The sequence below is a fragment of the Odocoileus virginianus genome, chromosome 12 (genome assembly GCF_023699985.2).
Source record: "Odocoileus virginianus isolate 20LAN1187 ecotype Illinois chromosome 12, Ovbor_1.2, whole genome shotgun sequence".
NCBI classification, from domain to species: domain Eukaryota; kingdom Metazoa; phylum Chordata; class Mammalia; order Artiodactyla; family Cervidae; genus Odocoileus; species Odocoileus virginianus.
In genome coordinates this window covers 43,121,744-43,143,868 of record NC_069685.1, presented here as the reverse complement: position 1 = coordinate 43,143,868, position 22,125 = coordinate 43,121,744, and the positions used below count along the sequence as shown (strand labels likewise).

At 42.2% G+C, this 22,125-nt stretch overlaps 1 protein-coding gene across 2 annotated transcripts in view; it reads right to left on the bottom strand.

Moving 5' to 3' along the window:
- Positions 1–4,114: 4,114 nt before the first annotated feature.
- Positions 4,115–22,125, bottom strand: part of STX2 (syntaxin 2) — a 76,210-nt gene continuing 58,199 nt past the window's right edge. For both annotated transcript variants that reach the window (XM_070475045.1, XM_070475048.1), the window contains exon 10: positions 4,115–4,940. In XM_070475045.1, the coding sequence (XP_070331146.1) occupies positions 4,818–4,940 (123 nt within the window). In that variant the 3' untranslated portion in view covers positions 4,115–4,817. The remainder of the gene's footprint in view (positions 4,941–22,125) is intronic.

Here is a 22,125-nt window from a genome sequence, read left to right as displayed (position 1 = left end):
GCAGAAAGTGAGAACTAAAGAGCCTCTTGATGAAAGTGAAAGAGGAGAGTGAAAAAGTTGGCTTAAAGCTCAACATTCAGAAAACAACAATCATGGCATCCGGTCCCATCATTTCATGGCAAATAGATGGGGAAACAGAGGAAACAGTGGCTGACTTTATTCCTTGGGCTCCAAAATCACTGCAGATGGTGACTGCAGTCTTGAAATTAAAAGACGCTTACTCCTTGAAAGGAAAGGTATGACCAACCTAGACAGCATATTAAAAAGCAGAGACATTACTTTGCCAACAAAAGTCCATCTAGTCAAGGCTAGGGTTTTTCCAGTAGTCATTTATGGATGTGAGAGTTGGACTATAAAGAAAGTTGAGTGCCAAAGAATTGATGCTTTTGAACTGTGGTGTTGGAGAAGACTCTTGAGAGTCCCTTGGACTGCAAGGAGATCCAACCAGTCCATCCTAAAGAAAATCAGTCCTGAATGTTCATTGGAAGGACTGATGTTGAAGCTGAAACTCCAATACTTTGGCCACCTGATGCAAGGAGCTGACTCATTTGAAAAGACCCTGATTCTGGGAAAGATTGAAAGCAGGAGGAAAAGGGGATGACAGAGGATGAGATGGTTGGATGGCATCACCAACTCAATGGACATGAGTTTGGGTAAACTCCAGGAGTTGGTGATAGATAGGGAGGCCTGGTGTGCTGCAGTCCATTGGGTCGCAAAGAGTTGGACACGACTGAGCGACTGAACTGAACTGAACTGAAAGCTTTTGATTTCTCCTTCATATTTGAATGAGATCCTTGCTGGGTATAGAAGTCTGGGTTGTAGGCTTTTCTCTTTCATCACTTTAAGTACGTTCTGCTATTCCCTTCTGGCCTAAAGAGTTTATATTGAAAGATCAGCTGTTATCTGTATGGGGGTCGCCTCATGTGTTATTTGTTGCTTTTCCCTTGCTGCTTTTAATATTTGCTTTTTGTGTTTGATCCTCATTAATTTGATTAATACATGTATTGGGGTGTTTTGCCTTGGGTTTATCCTGTTTGAGACTCTCTGGGTTTCTCGGACTTGGGTGGCTATTTCCTTCCCCATTTTAGGGAAGTTTTCAACTATTATCTCCTCAAGTATTTTCTCATGCCCTTTCTTTTTGTCTTCTTCTTCTGGGACTCCTATGATTCAAATGTTGGGGCATTTAACATTGTCCCACAGGTCTCTGAGGTTGTCCTCATTTCTTTTCATTCTTTTTTCTTTTTTCCTCTCTGCTTCATTTATTTCCACTATTCTATCTTCCACCTCACTTATCCTATCTTCTGCCTCAGTTATTCTACTGTTGATACTGTTGATCCAAAGTGATTTTGATCTCAGTTATTGCATTATTCACTATTGAGTCTTTTTATTTCTTCCAGGTCCTTGTTAAACATTTCTTGCATCTTCTCAATCCTTGTCTCTAGTCTATTTATCTATAACTGCAGTTTGTTTTTGAGATTTTGAATCATGTTTACTATCATTATTCTGAATTCTTTTTCATGTAGACTCTGTATTTTCTCCTCTTTTGTTTGGTTTGGTGGGCATTTATCATGTTCCTTTACCTGCTGAATATTTCTCTGCCTTTTCATTTTGTTTAGATTGCTATGTTTGGGGTGGTCTTTCTGTAGGCTGGAAGTATGTGGTTCTTCTTTATTGTGGAGCTTGCTCTCTGTGGGTGGGGTTGGATTAGTGGCTTGTCAAGGTTTCCTGGTAAGGGGAGCTTATGTCTGTGTTCTGATGGGTGGAGCTGGATTTCTTTTCTCTGGAGTGCAATGAAGTGTCCAGTAGTGAATTTTAGGGTGTTGATGGGTTTGGCATGGCTTTGAGCAGCCTGTCTTTTAATGCCCAGGGCTGTGTCCCCACATTGCTGGAGAATTAGAGTGGCATGTCTTGCTCTGGACCTTGTTGGCTCTTGGGTGAAGCTCAGTTTCAGTGTAGGTATGGAGGCTTTTGGATGAGCTCTTGTCTGTTAATGTTCCCTGGAATCAGGAGTTCTCTGGTGTTCTCAAGTTTTGGATTTAAGCCTCCTGCCTCTGGAAAAGCATAGGGATTCTGATCAATCCTATTTTATTTGACTGCCATCAAAAAAGACAAATAAATGCATGATGAATTACATTGGTATTTGCTGGATTATTGGGGATATTCCAGACAGGAGAACTTCCTGCTTGTCATGCATTGGTGAGAAAGAACTTCTCTGCTTACAGTTGTGCATTGAGGACTGGAAGAATTTTGCACAGATTAGCTTTCATCTCCATATATTTCAAACCTCTTTTCTCACCCACTACCCATATGCTTCCAGATCTACATACCTAAGATATGGTGACATTATGATATCATCTTTGGCTACATAGGGTGATGAAGGATAATACAGTATGGTGGGCCACAGATGTATTATTCCAGGAAGAGATCATGTACCATGATGACCAGTGATAATTTGTACCCAGAAGTAATAGAAACCCACATAACATATCCCACTAAATCCAAATTAAATGCTATCTTAACTTTCTGTTAACCAGATGTCAAAAATGCTGACAGCCTGTCTGACAAAACTATAATGAGAGAAAGTCTCAATAAAAAGATATAACTGTTTTAAATGATTGCAATTAAAATAACTTAGCTGAGTAAATTTTATGAACACATTGCTAGGATCATTTTGGGGTCTTGTAAGTGTTTGTGCAATTAAGGATGACTGAAGCTCAGATTTCATTGACTTCATGTAAATCAGCCTCTTGACAAGCTAAGGACTAAATTCCTCAATATATAAAGAGTTCTAACAAATCAATAAGACCAACAATTCAATTGAAAGCTTAGCAAAGGGTGTATATACACAGTACAGTGCTCCCCCAATCCAAAAAAAAATAAAAGTGATGAGTTGTTGCCACAATACAATCTCCAACACATGTTGAGTGAAAAAAGAAGAAGGCAAATAGTGTGTATGCAGTCTCCAGTCTACATACAAAAATGGAATGTCTATATGTACACAGACTATTTTAGAAAGCTTACAACAATAAGAGTGGTTGTCCTAGGGACTAAGGGTTTGAGAGTGAGAGCTCTCTTTTACTTTGGTGCAGTGTGAAGTTTTCACCAACTGCAGATAGTGTTTTGCTTTTTTTACTCCAAGTGCTATCCCTTACTAAAACTCATTGAACCGTAAACCTAAAAAGAGTAAATTTAAAATTTACCCTGTGTTTAAAATTAAAAATGTAGATTTTAAAAACATGATTATTAAGTGTATATTACATAATAGATATAGAGTAAAATAATATTTTATATGTATATATATGCACACACAAGACTTACACACACATATATACACACAGGACATAATGGAAAAAATGCCCATTGTTTAACATTTGCTTTACCATTTTTAGCTACTGGATTGAATAGGGATGGAGGTAAAGCAGAGAGATACAAAACTGTGAAATATTTTTAGCTAGATTTGATATGTGTTCTCTTCAGTCACTCAGTTGTGTCCAACTCTTTGCGACCTCATGGACTGCAGCATGCCAGGCTTCCCTGTCCAACTCCCAGAGCTTGCTCAAACTCATGCCCATGGAGTTGGTGATGCCATCCAACCATCTCATCCTCTGTCATCCCCTTTTCCTCCCGCCTTCAATTTTCCCAGCATCAGGGTCTTCTCAAATGAGTCAGTTCTTCACATCTGGTGGTCAAAGTATTGGAGTTTCAGCTTCAGCGTCAGTCCTTCCAATGAATATTCAGGACTGATTTCCTTTAGGATGGACTGGTTGGATCTCCTTGCAGTCCAAGGGACTCTCAAGAGTCTTCTCCAACACCACAGTTCAAAAGCATCAATTCTTTGGCACTCAGCTTTCTTTATAGTCCAACTCTCATATCCATACATGACTACTGGAAAAACTATAGCTTCGAATAGATGGACATTTGTCAGCAAAGTAATGTCTCTGCTTTTTAATATGCTGTCTAGGTTGGTCATAACTTTCCTTCCAAGGAGTAAGCGTCTTAATTTCATGACTGCAGTCACCATCTGCAGTGATTTTGGAGCCCAAGAAAATAAAGTCAGCCACAGTTTCCACTGTTTCCCCATCTATTTGCCATGAAATGATGGGACCGGATGCCATGATGTTTATTTTTTTAATGTTGAGTTTTAAGTCAACTTTTTCATGTCTCCTCTTTTACTTTCACCAGGAGGCTCTTTAGTTCCTCTTCACTTTCTGCCATAAGGGTGGTGTCATCTGCATATCTGAGGTTATTGATATTTCTCCCCGCAATCTTGATTGCAGCTTGTGTTTCATCCAGCCCACTGTTTCGCATGATGTACTCTGCATATAAATTAAATAAGCAGGGTGACAATATACAGCCTCTATGTATGCCTTTCCCAATTTGGAACCAGTCTGTTGTTCCTGGTCCAGTTCTAAGTGTTGCTTCTTAACCTGCATACAGTTTTCTCAGGAGGCAATAAAGTGGTCTGGTATTCCCATCTCTTTAAGAATTTTCCACAGATTGCTGTGATTCACAGTCAAAGGCTTTGGCATAATCAATAAAGCAGAACCGTTACTATTTGCATCAGGTTTACCCCATAAGCCTATTTAAACCTGAAGTCTACAAGCACATTCAGCTACTGCAATAGAAAAATAAACAAAAATGCAGCTAAGACAAAAATGACCTTGATAATCCACCAAAACAATACTTCACATGTGAATAACGGAAGGTTGAGATTCATGTTAGATTTGAAACTTACCCCAGGGATCTGGTACCCTGAACAGACCCCTTCCTTCCCGCCCCTCCTGGTAGCCCAGCCTGTGCTGTAGAGAAGGCTGCACTCACATTTGCTTGGGCTTCCCACAGACATGGCTGCTGGTCATCTCTGCAGTCACAGCAGCTCCCGACTCAGACAGCCTCAGCAGCTGCTCCCCATCAGCAGGCTCCTGGCATAGCCGCTCTTCCTGTGTTAGAAAAACCAGAGTCCTTCAGAGCACAGTGCCTGGGCCGTGGACCACAGGGCAGCCTATCAGGGAACTTCTGTGTGCATTTGTGGAGATGCTGAGGGAACAGTGTTGTGCATTACACAACAGACACCTGAGTCCCCTTCTGCTGGAGTAACGAGCTCTGAGTAACAGACAGGGGATGGGGAGAGAGATGGACCCCTTCCTGGATGCAGGGAGAATTGCGCCACCCTCAAACTCTGCCCATAAACATTATTCCTACCACCAGCTATTCCAAGCTGCAGAGTGGATTCCGAGCTGGAGAGACTATATTTCCCTGCCCTCTGTGTGTATCTAAGGATCAGCCTGGTCTCTATTTAAATGCACTTCCCTGGTGGTTCAGCGGGTAAAGAATCTGCCTGCAATGCTGGGGACCAGGGTTTGATCCCTGGGGTGGGAAGACACCCTGGAGAAGGGAAAGCCTACCCACTACAGTATTCTGGCCTGGAGAATTCCATGGAGAGAATAGCCTGGTTGACTACAGTCCATGAGGTCTGCAAAGAGTAAGATACGACTGAGTGACTAACTCTTTAACAAGGCATTTACTCCATTGAAGAAATCCTTTGTGGCTCTCCTGGGCACCCTGCACTGCTCTGGCTGCTCAGAACACAACTCAGATGAAACCCAGGTCCCTGCTGTCATGCACCTATGTTCTCAAGGCAGGGGGGCGGACAACACACAGATACAGAGACCAGAAACCTGCAATGTGGTCGTGAAGGGGCCACGGAGACACCTGAGACAGGTAAGGGGGCAGACAGAGGTGGGCGGGGTCAGGAAGTCCTCTCTGAGAAGATGACGGGGGAGCAGAGACCTAAGGCCAGGGAGGGAACAACCTAGACCAGGAGCCTCCCCGGGTGGGGCACAGCTGGTGGGAAGCTGAGAACACCCCTGGCCTGGCATGGGGGGGTGAGGGGCATACAGAGCCCAGGGCTGTTGGAAGGGCACGGGACCCAGGCCAGAGAGGGGCAAGGAGCCAAGCCGCGCACACTTTTATTAGAACTGGCAAGAACTCTTCTTTTTTTTTTTTTTAAGATTTTTTTGATGTGGACCATTTTAAAATTCTTTATTGAATTTTTTACATTATTGCTTCTGTTTTCATAGGCCTTGTTTGTTTTTTTCTGGCCACTAGGCATGTGGGATCTTAGCGCCCCCACCGGGGATCGAACTCGCACCCCCTGGCTTGGGAGGCAGACTCTTAACCACTGGACCACCAGGGAAGTCCTGCAGAGACTTCTTCATCTCTCTTCTTCAAAGAGAAAAGAATTCTTCTTTTTCTCTGAGTGAGATGCCAGCCACTGGAGGTTCTGAACGCGAACTAATGTCCCCTGCTTTCAGACAGTCCACCCAGTAGTCTCAGGCAGGAGGGCTGTGCCCACGGGCTGGAAAGTCACACATCCCCTTCTCCTCTGCTGACTGTGAGCTTAATAACAGCCATGAAAGAAGCTGTTGTAGAGAGAAGGAACTTGGGGAAGAAACAGGCACAGTTGCTGGGGCTCCCGTGTCAGAAGTGACGAGGTAGGAGGGAGGGGGAAGGATGAGGAAGTTGGCATTTCCCCAGCATCACTGTCTAGCTCCAGCAGAGGATGGAGCAAACAGCTAGAATGCAGTGGCCTGTTAGTCTCCTGGCTCAGCCCGTTTTCACATCTGCTAAGACCTTCTGCTCAGACCCAAAGTTCCCAGAGATGCAGTTTCATTGGTTTTATCTTCCTTCTACTCAGAGCGTGTGTTTTTCTTGAGTCCCTGTTGAGAGTCTTTTCCAGTATCTGGAATTGCTCCAAAAGTTTATAGAGAAAGTCGCTTGATGCACAAACCACACAAAGCCCTGATGACCCTGAAGGGGACTGGATTGGGGATGTTTCAGGCTGTCGTAGGCAGCAGTGAATCATTTTCACCTCCTCCTTATAGGCTCACATGGAAAGATATTTGATAATATCCCACCCAAGAGCAGAGGCAAGGAGAAGAGAATGAGTTTGTGACTGTGGTTTTCATTGGTTGGTGGTGGTTTAGTCGCTAAGTTGTGTCCGACTCTTGCAATCCCATGGACTATCGCCTGCCAGGCTCCTCTGCCCATGGGATTCTTCAGGCAAGAATACTGGAGTGGATTGCCATTTCTTTCTCCAGGGAATCTTCCCAACCTAAGAATCGAACCCAGGTCTCCTGCATTGCAGGCAGATTCTTTACCAGATGAGCTACAAGGGAAGCCCTAAGTCTTTCACTGGTTGGGAGAAGCCTATTAGGAATTTCAAAACTGTGTGTGTTTTCCAAGCACCAAGAGGGTCCCAGCAGTTACACCAGTGTCAGTTTACCCAGAAAAGCAGAAAGCCCTGTAAGCTAAGATAAAATGTGCTGATTTTGCTCAGATATTGCTTTAGTGTAACAGCTTGAGGTTGAAATCAGAGTTTGCAAAGTCAGATGCCTACAGGGAGCAAACTGACTAAGGGTGAGAAACATATGTTCTCAATGCGAATCCTTCTCTTCTGACTTTTTTTTTATTTTATTGAGGTATAGTTGATTTGGGCTTCCCAGATAGCTCAGCTGGTAAAAAATCCGCCTGCAATGCAGGAGACTCCGGTTTGATTCCTTGGTGAGGAAGATCTGCTGGAGGAGGGATAGGCTACCCACTTCGGTATTCTTGGGCTTCCCTTGTGGCTCAGCTGGCAAAGAATCCATCTGCAATGTGGGAGACCTGGGTTCGATCCTTGGGTTGGGAAGATCCCCTGGAGAAGGGAAAGGCTACCCACTACAGTATTCTGGCCTGGAGAATTCCATGGACTGTATAGTCCATGGGGTTGCAAAGACTCAGACAAGACTGAGTGACTTTCACTTCACATAGTTGATTTACACTGTTGTGTTCATTTCTGCTATATAGCAAAGAGACTCAGATATACATGTTGACATTCTTTTTCATATCCTTCTCCATTATTGTTTATCATAGAATATTGAATGTAGTTCCCTGTGCTGTACAGTAGGACCTTATTGTTTACACTAGTTTGTATCTGCTAATCCCACACTCCCAGTCCTTCCCTACCCTTCTCCTTGGCAACCACAAGTCTGTCTATGTCTGTGAGTCTGTCGTCTATGTCTGTGAGTCTGTCTCTGTTTTGTAAATATGTTCATGTGGTATTGTAGATTCCACATATGAGTGATCTCATAAGATATTTCTCCTTCTCTGTCTGACTTACTTCACTTACTGTGATGATCTGTAGGTCCATCCATGTTGCTACAAATTGCATTATTTCATTCTTTTTTATGGCTGAGCAATATTCCATTGTATATATGTGCCACCATTCTTTTTATGGCTGAGTAATATTCCATTGCATATATGTACCTTGAGTCCCTTTGACTGCAAGGAGATCAAACCAATCAATCCTAAAGGAAGTCAGTCCTGAATATTTATTGGAAGGACTGATGCTGCAGTTAAAGCTCTAATACTTTGGTCACCTGATGCGAAGAACTGACTCATTAGAGAAGACCCTGATGCTGGGAAAGATTGAAGGCAGGAGGAGAAGTGGATGACAGAGAATGAGATTGTTGGGATGGCATCACCAACTTGATGGATATGAGCTTGAGCAAGCTCCAGAAGTTGGTGATGTACAGGGAGGCCTGGCATGGTGCAGTCCATGGGATTGCAAAGAGTTGGACACAACTGAGCAACTGAACTGAACTGACTGATGTATCACATCCTCTTTATTCATTCATCTGTCAATGGACATTTAGGTTCCATATGTCACTGTTAGTAGAATGGATCTGAAGGGTATCACCATTGGGGGGTGCTGATCTCTGACTAGTCCCACAAGTATATAGTCTAATGTATATAATCTAATATACATTAGATCAATTCCACAATCTTCCCTCCTTTTGATAAATAAACCTACAGACTGTCCCCAGCTAGCACTCAAGCCTCCTTTCCCAAGATATGGCTTACACTCATCCACTCGCCAAGCAGTCTGTAACTAGAAACCTGGGACTCTTGAACAACACAGAATCAGCTACCAGAACAACACTGTGATCCAGAACTTACCTGACCATTTCAGGCCAGATCACACAACCTGCAGAATCAAACAGAGCTAAACAAATGAAGTGAATAACTACATCCTTCCAGAGCTATCAAGTTCCCTGGAACTTGATCATCCCTTACAATGACGGATGTTCTTTCCTTGGAATGTGGCTAATTGGGGGCGCTAAATATAAACATCCCAATTTGGTTAATTTTCCAAATTAATTAATTTTCTGTGATTTCACATTCTATGTCTGTAAGAGCTAGGAATTCTAGCAAGCAATTCCCCAATTGTCAACACCTCACAAAGGGGAGGAAAAGAAATATGATTTCAGGGTCAAGTGAACCCATCCAAGTGAGAAATGGTAATTGAGAGTGTTCAGGGCCCACCAAAAATAATTTCATTTAACTTCAAACTATATAGGCAAAGCAAACAATGCATGGTCCCTGATTGGAGTCCTACTTGATAGTTTCTAGGGAAAAACTTGAGAGAACTAAAGGGGACTTGGCCTTTTAAACCTCAGTTGATGTCACAGCAGCTTTCAGCTTATAGACCAGCAGCTATATAATTTGACTCATCCTTCAGAAAATCTATGCACCAAGAATTCAGATTCTAAAGCTTCTAGGTCAGATCCTGTAGAGTAAGACTATCACATAGAAGGGAGAATTTCTGGGTTTTAGGGGTCGATCAATTGACAGTGTTATAAAGTTCAGACCATCAGACTGTAGGCCCATAAGTCTGGCCTACCTATTGTTTCTGTAAATAAAGTTTTATTAGAACTCTCATTTGTTTACATATATCTATGGCTACTTCCATGCTATAATAGCAAAGGTGAGGAATTACTGTCTGACCCTTCATAGAAAAAAAAAAATCTGCATCCCCTGGTGAAAGGTTTCCAAACTTTTTGATCAGATACCCCTACTGATAAAATAAAGTTATGGAACTGTCACGTGGGTGGGGGAAGGAAAGAAGGTACAGTCTGTTTGTAAGACATATGTTAAGTTACCCTTAAAATTGCATTCCAATATACATTAGGTGCAGACACATACTGTTTGATTCTACTTATAGGAGGTACCTAGAATAGTCAAATTCATAGAGTCAGAAAGTACATTGGTAGATGCTGGGGCTGGGGAGTGGGTAGAGGGAGTGGGGAGTTAGCATTTAGTTGGGACAGAGTTTCAGATTAGGAAAATGAAAAATTTGGGAGAGGGTTGATGGTGAGAAATGCACAACAATGTGAATGGACTCAGTGCCACTGAACTGTACAGTTACATATGGTTAATGTAGTATGCTTTATGTGACTTTTACCACTATTTTTTAAAAATTGTTTTAAGTTATGGAGCATGTAGTCCTCTTATATGGATGAGTTATGGGATATGTATATAGCTTCAAAGTGCATGCATGCTAAGTTGTTTCAGCCATGTCTGACTCTTTGAAACTCCATGGACCATAGCCTGCCAGTCTCCTCTGTCCATGGGATTCTTCATTCAAGAATCCTGGAGTGGGTTGCCATGTCCTCCTACAGGGGATCTTCCTGACTCAGGAACAGAACCATGTCTCTTGTCTCCTGCATTGGCAGGTGGGTTCTTTACCACCAGCGCCACCTGGGAAGCCCAGCTTCAAAGTATCTCTCCACAAATTATTTACTAACCGTAAAGGGAAGGATATTAATAGTAACCTTAGTGTGAAAAATCTCCAACAGTTATTGCCTTATCCAGGCAACCAAATTAACATCACCAGAAGCAGGACAAGTCAAAACCACACGTGTCCTAGATGATGCCCTAAGAAACCACATCAGCATTACGTGAGCAGCAACCACACCAAGAACACAAAACTGAATAGAATCTCAAGGAAACATCAGCAAACCTGAATCGAGGGAGAGTCTTCAGGGTCTGTCGGTCAAGGTCACGCAAGGCTGGGAGGGACTGGGGACTATTTCACATTAAAGGAAGATCAAAAGATGCAGTGGCAACCTACAACATGTGATCCTGGACTGGATGCTGGGCCAGGAAAGAAAGTGACTGTTTAGGGTATTATAGGGGCAATTGATCGAATCTGCATAGGGGCTGTGGATTAGATACTAGTGGTTCATCAGTGTTAAATCTTCAGATCATTGCTCTGTAGTCATGGAACAGGATGTCCTTGTTCTTAGGAAAAAACATGCTGAAATAGTTTAGGATAAGTAGATAATATATCTGCAATTTACTGTCAGTTAGATGGTTCTGGGGGAAATCTCTCTCCCTGTCCCACTGTGCATGCACGCACGTGTGTGTGTGTGTGCAAACAGATGATTGATAGATGACAGAGAAAGAGAAATAATGATAGATGGAGGATAGATGGACAGGTAGATGGATAGACAGGTAGATAAAATGATAAAGAAATTGGGGCAAAATATAAACAATTGATGAATCTGAGTAAAGCATATGGGACTTTCCAGATTGCACTAGTGGTAAAGAATCTGCCTGCTGATGCAGGAGATATTAAGAGATGCAGGTACAATTCCTGGTTCGGGAAGATCCCCTGGAGGAGGAAATGGCACCCCACTCCAGCATTCTTGCTGGGAGAATTCCATGGACAGAGGAGCCTGATATGTGTGTGTGCATAAATAGATGATTAATAGATGACAGAGAAAGAGAGATAATGATAGATGGATAGACAGATGGAGAAATGGATAAAATGATAAAGAAATGGGGACAAAATATAAACAGTTGATGAATCTGAGTAAAGGATATAAAAGCATTCTTTATGCCATTCTTGCTGCTTTTCTGCAAATGTTAATTATGTCAAAATAAGAATTTTTTAAAATGCAGAACAAAAATCCCCCAAAGCACCCCCAAGGACAGAGCTCTTATTTTTGACTCATTCCTGGCAGCTAAGGCCCTCTGGGTTCATTTATTTTCAGGCCAGTAATACAAAGTGGATTTACTCTGAGGTCTCCACGCTATTCCCTCAGGCACCCCCTTCTCATCCCCCAGTTACTGATTTCTGGGGTCCCTGCCTAGGATGGCCTCCCTGGGCACCTGCTGCAGGGATTGAGTTTCTCCATCGAATTCATGACCTTTGGAGTCAGTGGAAAGCAACCTTGTAGAGTGTGTTGTCCTTTCCCCAGATGAGACACAGTATGCCAGTTCTTCTAAAACAAAGGAAGAGAGATGCTGAATGTTGTGCAAATTTTGGTTTGACCAGTGTGGCTTATGCTGCTAATCCTTTCTAAGATCCATTCATCCCCTTTTTTTCTATATAAACAGGATACTGATTAATTTAGGTGGCAATGTACCTAGACTCTGTTGGAGGTAACCATGTTATACTGCTCTGGCCAACAAGCAGGTGCTGATTGGGGTCAGGAGGGAAGAGTTTTGGGAAAAAAATTTGCTTTCCTCTTAAAGGGGAGTAGATGAGATTAGTGTTATCCTTCATTCTATTTCTAGTCCTGAATACAGATGATGGCTGGAACTGTGGCAGCCATTTTATGATCATGAGGAAACCCCCAGGAAACTCAGAATGACAATCCTGATAGCCTTGAGTCATTAAATTATGGCCAACAACTGTCTACTTCTCATGTGAGAAAAAAAAAATAAAGCCTTATTTATTTAAAACATTGTTAGTTGTGTATTCTATCACTTTTATTACAAACCAATTTGTAATTGTCATAAAAATAAATCTTATTTTCCTTTTTGTATCTTAGGCTCCAGAGAAGAGCTATGATAAAATACACTGCATTCTATTCTCTTGTAGGTCCCTTCCTGTTCTCCCTCCCACAATAATTTTGAGTTAAACTGTGGGCTTAAGGACATGGAAGCAACCCAGATGCCCATCAGCAGACGAATGGATGAGGAAGCTGTGGTACATATACACCATGGAATATTACTCAGCCATTAAAAAGAATTCATTTGAATCAGTTCTAATGAGATGGATGAAACTGGAGCCCATTATACAGAGCGAAGTAAGCCAGAAAGATAAAGACCATTACAGTATACTAACACATATATATGGACTTTAGAAAGATGGTAACGATAACCCTATATGCAAAACAGACAAAGAGACTCAGATGTATAGAACAGACTTGTGGACTCTGGGAGAAGGCGAGGGTGGGATGTTTCAAGAGAACAGCATTGAAACATGTATATTATCTGGTGAAACAGATAACCAGCCCAGGTTGGGTACATGAGACAAGTGCTCGGGCCTGGTGCACTGGGAACACCCAGAGGGATCTGGTGGAGAGGGAGGTGGGAGGGGGGACTGGGATGGGGAATACATGTAAATCCATGGCTAACTCATTTCAATGTATAACAAAAACTACTGTAATGATGTAAAGTAATTAGCCTCCAACTACTAAAAATAAATGGAAAAAATAAAATAAAATAAACTGTGGGCTTAATTCTTCAGTCCTGATTCAGACAAAGCTCCCACGGGGAGCGTTCTCTGCATAAAGCTGATGATTCCTACTTTCCTTCTCCAAACTGAACATTTTCACTTCTGCTTAATTATTAATATGCTGCAGATATATTTAAGATGCGACCCCAGCATAAAGTATATTTAAAACTCAAGCAAGGATTTCCATTACACTGATAAATAAAGGATGAGTTGCCCCAGCCTGCCCTCCCCTGACTCTCAGCTGCTCCCACATGCTTCTCGCCTTGCCGGCAGCTCTTCCGCTTGTTTGTCCAGCCAGCTGATAGGATCATCATAAGGATCATGCTCAGAGGAGTTATGAGCCCAGGACTCCACAGGGAATGGCAAATGTGAACAATAGCCAAGAGGCTATGTGTGAAGATTCATTTATCAAGACAGATCCAAAAAGGAAGACTAGTTCTGGAAATAGATTTTCCCCAGCCTGACTCAGGACACAGAAGAGTGTCCAGCCTCTGTTCAGAAACACTAGCAACCGGACTCCATAGGCTGGGATAGGAGAAGCCAACAGATTTTTGGGAGCAGAAACAGCAAAGAGACACAGAGCACCAGTGGAAGCACCAGGATGAAACATCAGTGTGAATGTTGCTCAGTCAATAGCTAATTTCTTGCAGGTCAAATACAGCTGCAAAGTATTCATCTGGGTTAAGATATTATGATACAAACAAACCTATCTACAGGACAGAACAGATTCACAACATAGAGAATAGACTTGTGATTGCCAAGGAGGAGGGCAGTAGCTGCTGCTGCTAAGTCGCTTCAGTCGTGTCCGACTCTATGTGACCCCATAGACGGCAGCCCACCAGGCTCCCCCGTCCCTGGGATTCTCCAGGCAAGAACACTGGAGTGGGTTGCCATTGCCTTCTCTGGGAGGGGAGTAGGGAGAGGCATAAACTGGGAGTTTGGGGTTAGTAGAGGCAAACTGTTAGTATTATATTTAGAATGGATAGACAACAAGGTCCCACTGTAAAGCACAGGGAACTATATCCAGCCTCCTGGAATAAACTACAAAGGAAAAGAATATACAATAAAAATGTATACATGTGTATAATTGAGTCACCTTGCCATACAGTAAAAATTAGCACAACATTGTAAATCAGCTATTGTTGTTGTTGTTGTTGTTTAGTCATTACATTTTGTACAACTCTTTTGTGACCCCATGGACTATAGCCCACCAGGTTCTTCTGTCCATGGGATTTTCCAGGCAAGAAGATTGGAGTAGGTTGCCATTTCCTCCTCCAGGGGATTTTCTCGATCCAGAGATCAAAGCCATGTCTCTTATGTCTCCTGCATTGCAGGTGGATTCTTCACCACTAGCACCACCTGGGAGGCCCCAAACTATACTTCAATTTAAAAAAGAATATATGTTCTTGATTCAGATATATGTATGTACACACACACACACACACACACACACACACAAATCACTTTTCTGTATGCCTTAAAGTAACACAACATTGTAAATCAACTATATTTCAATAAAATTTAAAAAAAAAACAGAAAAAAAGACATCATAATTCCTAAACACCCAAACAATTGGACATTTCTCTAGATAGATTACAGAGGACAAGAGACCTCTGAAGCTTTATAATGCTTTTATCATCGATTGCACAGAGATGGTCATGGAAGAATGGGGGACAGAATGGGTAGCTCCCAGTAAAAGCAGAAAAAGAGTCCAGTGTATTGGATAGAGCAGGTCACTTTGTACAGAGATTCCTGTGGCACCAGGGAATGGGCATCTCCACAGAGGTCTGATGGTGGATGATGGATTAGGAGGACAGGTCTCACTGAAAGAGATCCAGGGCCACCAGGAGATGGGGATCACTTAGCAAAACCTTGAGGACACCAAGGAACAGGCATCACTTAGGGGAATCCTGGGGACACCAGAGGAATGGGCATCACTTTATCAGATCTTGGGATACCAGGGGAAAGACATCACTGACAGCAATCCTGGGATGATCAGGAGGTATACCTGCATCAGATACATGAAAGATGCTTACACAGTTGACCTTCACCTTGGGCAGCCTCTGCTCCATTATAAGACGACCATGCCCTTGGCAGTATCCTCTCCTTCAGCCCATATCCCAGAGTGAGACACCTACAGGACACCCCCTGAACCCTGAGCTTGAAGCAGAACCATCCACACATACCCAGTCCACTCTACTGGGCTTAACTTGACCTGCATGCCCCAGTATGAGAAGCCACATGCAATCTTCTATGACTTGGAGACCTGGGAGTGTTTGTTACGCAGCGGTCGCTGACTGCTAACTCCTACCGGCTGAAGATAGGCTACCCATGTAGTGGAGGGGAACAGAGAAGTCTATGATCTGTGCTCAAAAACAACAGTCAATTTGTGCAGCCTATTAATTCTATCTGCCTTTGGAAAGAAAGAAAATCATTATACAGTAACTCAAGAAATTTTCTGCTTCACATCAGAGGGTATCCCATTATATTTTCATAGACTTGAATATCCAAGTTTATCAACAACATTTGTCTACAAATGTTAGCATAATAATGTGCTGTGAGCTGGTTTATCACAACCAAGTCAGTGAATGCCCCAACTTGCCTTGGTTGCTTCTCAGGGGGCCTGGGGGGCCTCAAGTCCCACACAGAGTCCTGGTTAGTCCTTGCTTTATAAAATCAGACAGACAACCTTCAAAACACACAAATGTGTATATTTTATTTCCTTTATTTGATGTCAAGGACTCAAGGATTTATTTTATTTTTCAACTGTAACATATACTCCATTCCATTGTACAAGCAGTTTTCACTTAAAGTCTCAACAAGACTGAAAAAAATCAGAAGCTCAGTGGGAAATTGCTTTTCCAAATCCTATTTTCTACTATTTTAAACTGGAGAAGTTATTACATGTTACCCATCCACCCAAATGCTCCAACCAATTTTGTAAGTGTAGCTTTAAAAAAAAAAGTAAAATCTCTGTATATACATAACAACCTGTCCTGGGACCAGGTAAAAATCTTACAGCATCACATGCTGACTATGAGACAATTCATACAATTGTCACAAACAATTGTTCTGGATGCCATACCCCCAGGATATCTGACATTCATGGCTCTTCGGTGGGCAAAAGGAAGCCTTTCCAAATATCTTGACTTTGAGGCTCTACCACTTGTATTTTGAGAGAAAGTTGAAACTTCGTCCATTTAGCAATTTGTTTAAAATGTCATCTTGAATTGTGGGGTCAAAAATGTGTATTTCTCTTTAAATATGTATCTGAGAAGTGATTTATTTAGATCAAGTATGTGTGTTACATTATATATTAATATAAGCATTGTTGCTCTTCTTTAGTCACTAGGTCATGTCTGACTCTTTGCAACCCCACGGACTGTAGCCCACCAGGCTCCTCTATCCATGGGATTTCCCAGCAAGAAGAATGGAGTGAGTTGCCAGGCCCTCCTCCAAGGAATCCTCCCGACCTAGGGATCAAGGCCAAGTCTCCTGTGTCTCCTACATTGGCAGGATTCTTTACCACTGCCTCACCAGGGAAGCCCAGTATATGCATATGTATATATAAAGAAGTTTGATATTAAAAACCAACAAATGTACTTCCAGGAACATATTCATGAGTGAGACACTGGGTGGGGTATGACGGAGTTTTCAGAGTTGGGGTTCTGGAGTCTCTCAGTTGTTTGAATCCACCAATAAACTCTGTGTCGAAGCAGAGAATAAATGTATGGACCCTGAGGGGGAAGAGAGTGGGAGGAAGTGGGAGGTTGGGTTTGACATTTACACATTACTGCTACTCTGCATAAAATAGGTAACTAATGAGAACCTACTGCGTAGCTCAGGGAACTCTATCCAGTGCTCTGAGGTGACCCAAATGGGGAGGAAATCCAAAACAGAGGGGATATATGTATGCATATGACTGATTCACTTTGCCATCCAGGGGAGACCAACGCAGCAGTGCAAAGCAACCATGCCTGAGTGCAGACTCAGTCGCTCAGTTGTGTCCAACACTTTGCAACCCCATAAACAGTAGCCCGCCGAGTTCTTCTGCCCCTGGAATTTTCCAATTCTAGAGTGGGTTACAATTTCCTTTTCCAGGGTATCTTCCTGACCCAGGAATTGAATCCACATCCAATGCAAAAAAAAAGAGGCTCCGTGTCCTAAAGTATAATGAACCGTGTATCTTTTTCCATGACACAGAAATACTATACTGTTACTATACAGTATACTATACAGAAACTAACACAATATTGTAAAACAACTATACCTCAATTTAAAATAGCAGAAACAATACTACCTAACACATAGTGCTATAAGAATTAAATGAAATAAAGCATGTTCTTCACAATGACTGGCTCCCTTCCTTGAAAGGAATATATATGTATATCCCCTCTACTGACCCAAACAAGGCCACGTGCCTTGCTTTGGCCAGTGCACTGGGAGCAGTTTGATGTATATGTCACCTCCAGGTAAAACACTTTAAGCATCACAATCATTTACCATTTTCCCTGTTCCTGTCTCCACAATTATGGAAGCATGTGTTGGCATGAACCTCCCTTCACTGAGGTCCCTCAGAACTGAAATGAGCAGAGTCTTCTGGTGACTTGTAATAGGCAAAAGCATGATTCAGGATCAAACTTGTATTTTTAAGTCATTGAGATTTTTGCAATTCATTTGTTACAGCAGCATAAACTAAACCATCCTGACTGATTCTACATGGCTCGTGTGAAGTGCGTGATAACGTTTAGTTTTGGATAATCTTGAAAAAGTCGTTTCACCTCCTTTTTTAGTTTAATTTTTGTTTTATATTGGAGTATAGTTGTGTTACAATGTTGTGTTAGTTTCAAGTATATGGCAAAGTGACTCAATTATACGTAACATATATCCATTCTCTTTCAGATTCTTGTTCTCTATAGGTTATTACAGAATATTAAGCAGAGTTTCCAGTGCTATGTAGCAGGTTCATGTGGATTATCTGTTTTATGTATCAGTTCAGTTCAATTCAGTTCAGTCGCTCAGTTGTGTCCGACTCTTCGCATAGTAGTTGTGTATATGTTAATACCAAACTCCTAATTTATCCCTCCCCCTTCACCTTCCCCTTTGGTAATTGTAAGTTTACCAAACAATCGTAAATTTGTTTCTGAAGTCTGTGAATCTGTTTCTGTTTTATGAGTAAGTTTATATGCGTCATTTTTTTAAGTTCTATATATAAATGATATCATATAACACTTTTCTTTCTCTACCTGATTTACTTCACTTAGTACAACCTCCAGGTCCGTGCATGTTGCTGCAAATGGCATTTATTTCACTCTTTTTTATGGCTGAGTAGTATTCCATTGTGTATATGTACCACTTCATTAGCCATTCATCTGTTGGTGGACATTTAGGTTGCTTTCATGTCTTGGCTATTGTAAACAGTGCTTCTGTGAACACTTAGCACATGTATCTTTGTGAATTATGGTTTTCTCTGGATATATGCCCAGAAATAAATTGCTGTATCATATGGTAACTCTATTTTTAGTTTTTTAAGAAACTCCCAGGTGTGAGTGCTGCATGCTCAGTTGTGCCTGACTCTTTGCAACCCCATAGACTGTAGCCCATCAGGCTTCTCTCTCCATGGGATTTTCCAGGCAAGAATATTGGAGTGGGTTGCCATTTCCTTCTCCAGGGGATCTTCCTGACCCAGGGATCAAACTCACACTTCCTGCATTGGCAGGCGGATTCTTTACCACCAAGCCACCTGGAAAGCCCATACAGATCTCCATAGTGGCTGCATCAATTTTGCATTCCCTCCAGCAGGGTAGGAAGTGGTCTGTCTCTTGAAGCTGCAGTTTCCACATTGTGATACTCCGCCCGTGAGGACGTCAGTGAGTTACACACAGTAAGTACAGAAAGCTCTTGGCACATGAATACAGTTGGTAAGTAGAATCACTATATCATCATCTTTATCATTTCAAAGGTACTCAATGAACAGTAAGACTTTAGCTGAAATAGATTTCTCTACTCTCATTAATGGGGGAAAAGTTTATTCTATTTTCTCTGAGGGGCCCAACCCATCAATCTCTGGGCTCTGTGTCCCAGTTCCTAGTGTCTTCAACTGACTATTCCATGTTGTATACAGTGTAGATGATACCTGTCCTGTCATTGTTATTATAGCTACTACTAATCTTCACATTTCCTCTTGCAGGTCAGGCTCCAGACCTATAAGATCCAATTTTATTTTCCCGGGTTTTTCTTTTCTCCCTTTGGTAAATATTGGGTTGGCCAAAAATTTCATTCAAATTTTTCCATAGGACATTATAGAAAAACTCGTACGAACTTTTTGGGCACAAAAAATAAATCTGCACAAAATTTTTAGCGACCCTTTCCCCTGTGGTTCTTTCCAACAACAACTTCTTTGGGTCTTGCAGGTTCCTTTCTCACTGTTATCACATGCCTGAAATGAGTCATTTTTTTAAATTGTGAGTTTCTTGTGGTTCTCAATTTCTCTTTATTTTTATTTTCTAATTTTGAAACAGAGAGATGAGCAAGTTTGCTTTTTTAAAGTCCAGCATTGGCTCATTAGTGATGCCTGTTCATGAACAAGTTTCATATAATACCAACATCATGAGCTGTTAAGTTTGAAAAGGCCTTTTGAGAGGCTGAATGCTGAATTTTTCTTTTTTAATTTTTATTTTATATAGGAGCATAAATGATTGTCAATGTTGTGTTACTTTCAGGTATACAACATAGTAATTCCCCGGTGGCTCAGTGGTAAAGAATCCGCCTGCCAATGTAGGAGCTACAGGAGATGCAGGTTCAGTCCTTGGGGTGGGAAAATGTCCTGGAGGAGGAAATGGCAATCCACTCCAGTATTCTTGCCTGGGAAAGCCCATGGACAGAGGAGCCTTGCAGGCTGCAGTCCATGGATTTGCAAAGAGCTGGACATGACAGAGCATGCACATGAGCACACACACAGTGATTCAGTTATACACATATACGTGTATCTATTCTTCTCAAATTCTTTTCCGACTTAGATTATTACCGAATATTGACAGACTTCCCTGTGTTATATAGTAGGTCCTTGTTGGTTATCTATTTTGAACACAGCAATGTGTCCAAGTCGATCCCAGCTGATTTTTAAGGGCAGGAGGTTACCCAAGACTTAGGTGCACCTGGGTGCACTGGACAATAGTCGTTTGTCTTTGTCTAGCTGGGAATCCCCCCCCCCCCTCATTTCAGCCAAAGGGAGCTGAGCCCTACAGACCCCAAAACTGCAGACAGACTTGATGGCACCTGAGCTCTCCAAGGACCCAAGACGTCCTGGGGTCAGGCTGGCCCTACCAGCGCTTGCTGCAGCTTGAGATACCAGCTACCCTCTGGCGCCACCTACTGGTTCTCTTCCCCCTTCATCCCAGAATTTCCTTGCACTCAAAAACAAAAGGTTTTGAGCTGTTGACATTCTTTTATATTGATTGTGGGAATGGAGGGATGACGTTCTGATTCCTAAGGTGATACATTTGTGCTTGAGCTTCCCTGATGCCTCAGACGGTAAAGAATCTGCCTGCAATGTGGGAGACATGGGTTCAAGCCCTGGGTTGGGAAGATCCCCTGGCGAAGGGCATGGGACCCACTCCAGTATTCTTGTCTGGAGAATTCCTTGGACAGAGGAATCTGGCGGACTACAGTCCATGGGGTTGCAAAGAGGCAGACACGACTGGGCGACTTTCACTTTCACACATTCGTGCTTGACATTTGTAGAAAATACAAAAATAGCCCAAAGCCAAGTCCCAACTATAAACAAGCCTCTCCCACCCATAAAGCCCCACTTTGAAATTACCATCTTTCATATTTTTGGTACCAACTTTCCAATTTATCTTATGATATTGTTTTATTATGTGTATTTTATGTATATTATATTTGCTATATGTATCTTCTCTATACATGTTACATTAGGGGAAGATTATTGTTACTTTATTCTGTTTTTCCTAGATTCTATCAAGTAACCTGGATGGTTTTACTTAATTCACACTTTCCCTTAATTCATGGTGTCTGAACACTGTCATCGTTATAACAGTCTGTAACTGATGTAATATCTGCTTCCCATTATTTGATATTTCACTTAATTCTGCATGATTTTCTTGGATATAAAGCTGCTTGCTCATCTTTCATGCTTTCACAGCAATTTATTCCTGGGAACAAAACACCTAGATCCACCACCTGTAGGCTTGTTTATGGCTTTGGATCCCCTTTGTCTAATTGCCTTCTGTGTGTGTGTGTGTGTATGTTATGCTTAGTTGCCAGTCGTGTATTACTCTTTTGTGACCCTGTGGACTGTAGACCGCCAGGCTCCTCTGTCCATGGGATTCTCCAGGCAGCAAGAATACTGGAGTGGGTTGCCATTCCCTTCTCCAGGGGATCTTCCAAAACCAGGGATCGAACCCATATCTTTTATGTCTCTTGCATTGCAGGAGGATTTACTGTCTGAGACATCAGGGTAAGCCCAACTGCCTTCTAGGAAGTACCAATTTGCATTCCCATGAGCAGCACCTCTTTCCCTACATCCTCACCAACGTTTGGCAGTATCATTTGTTAAAAATCATAGCCAACCTGGTATGTAAATCAATGGTAACTCTGCTTTAATTTGCTAGGGTTGGGAGTGCGGGGTTGGGAGGGGGTGAGTGCTTCTCAGCCACAAACCAGCTGTTTGACCCTGGGCCAATCACCTAATTTTTCTGTGCCTCAATTTCCTTGATTGTACAGTGAAAATCAGATTGTACACTGGGACACCT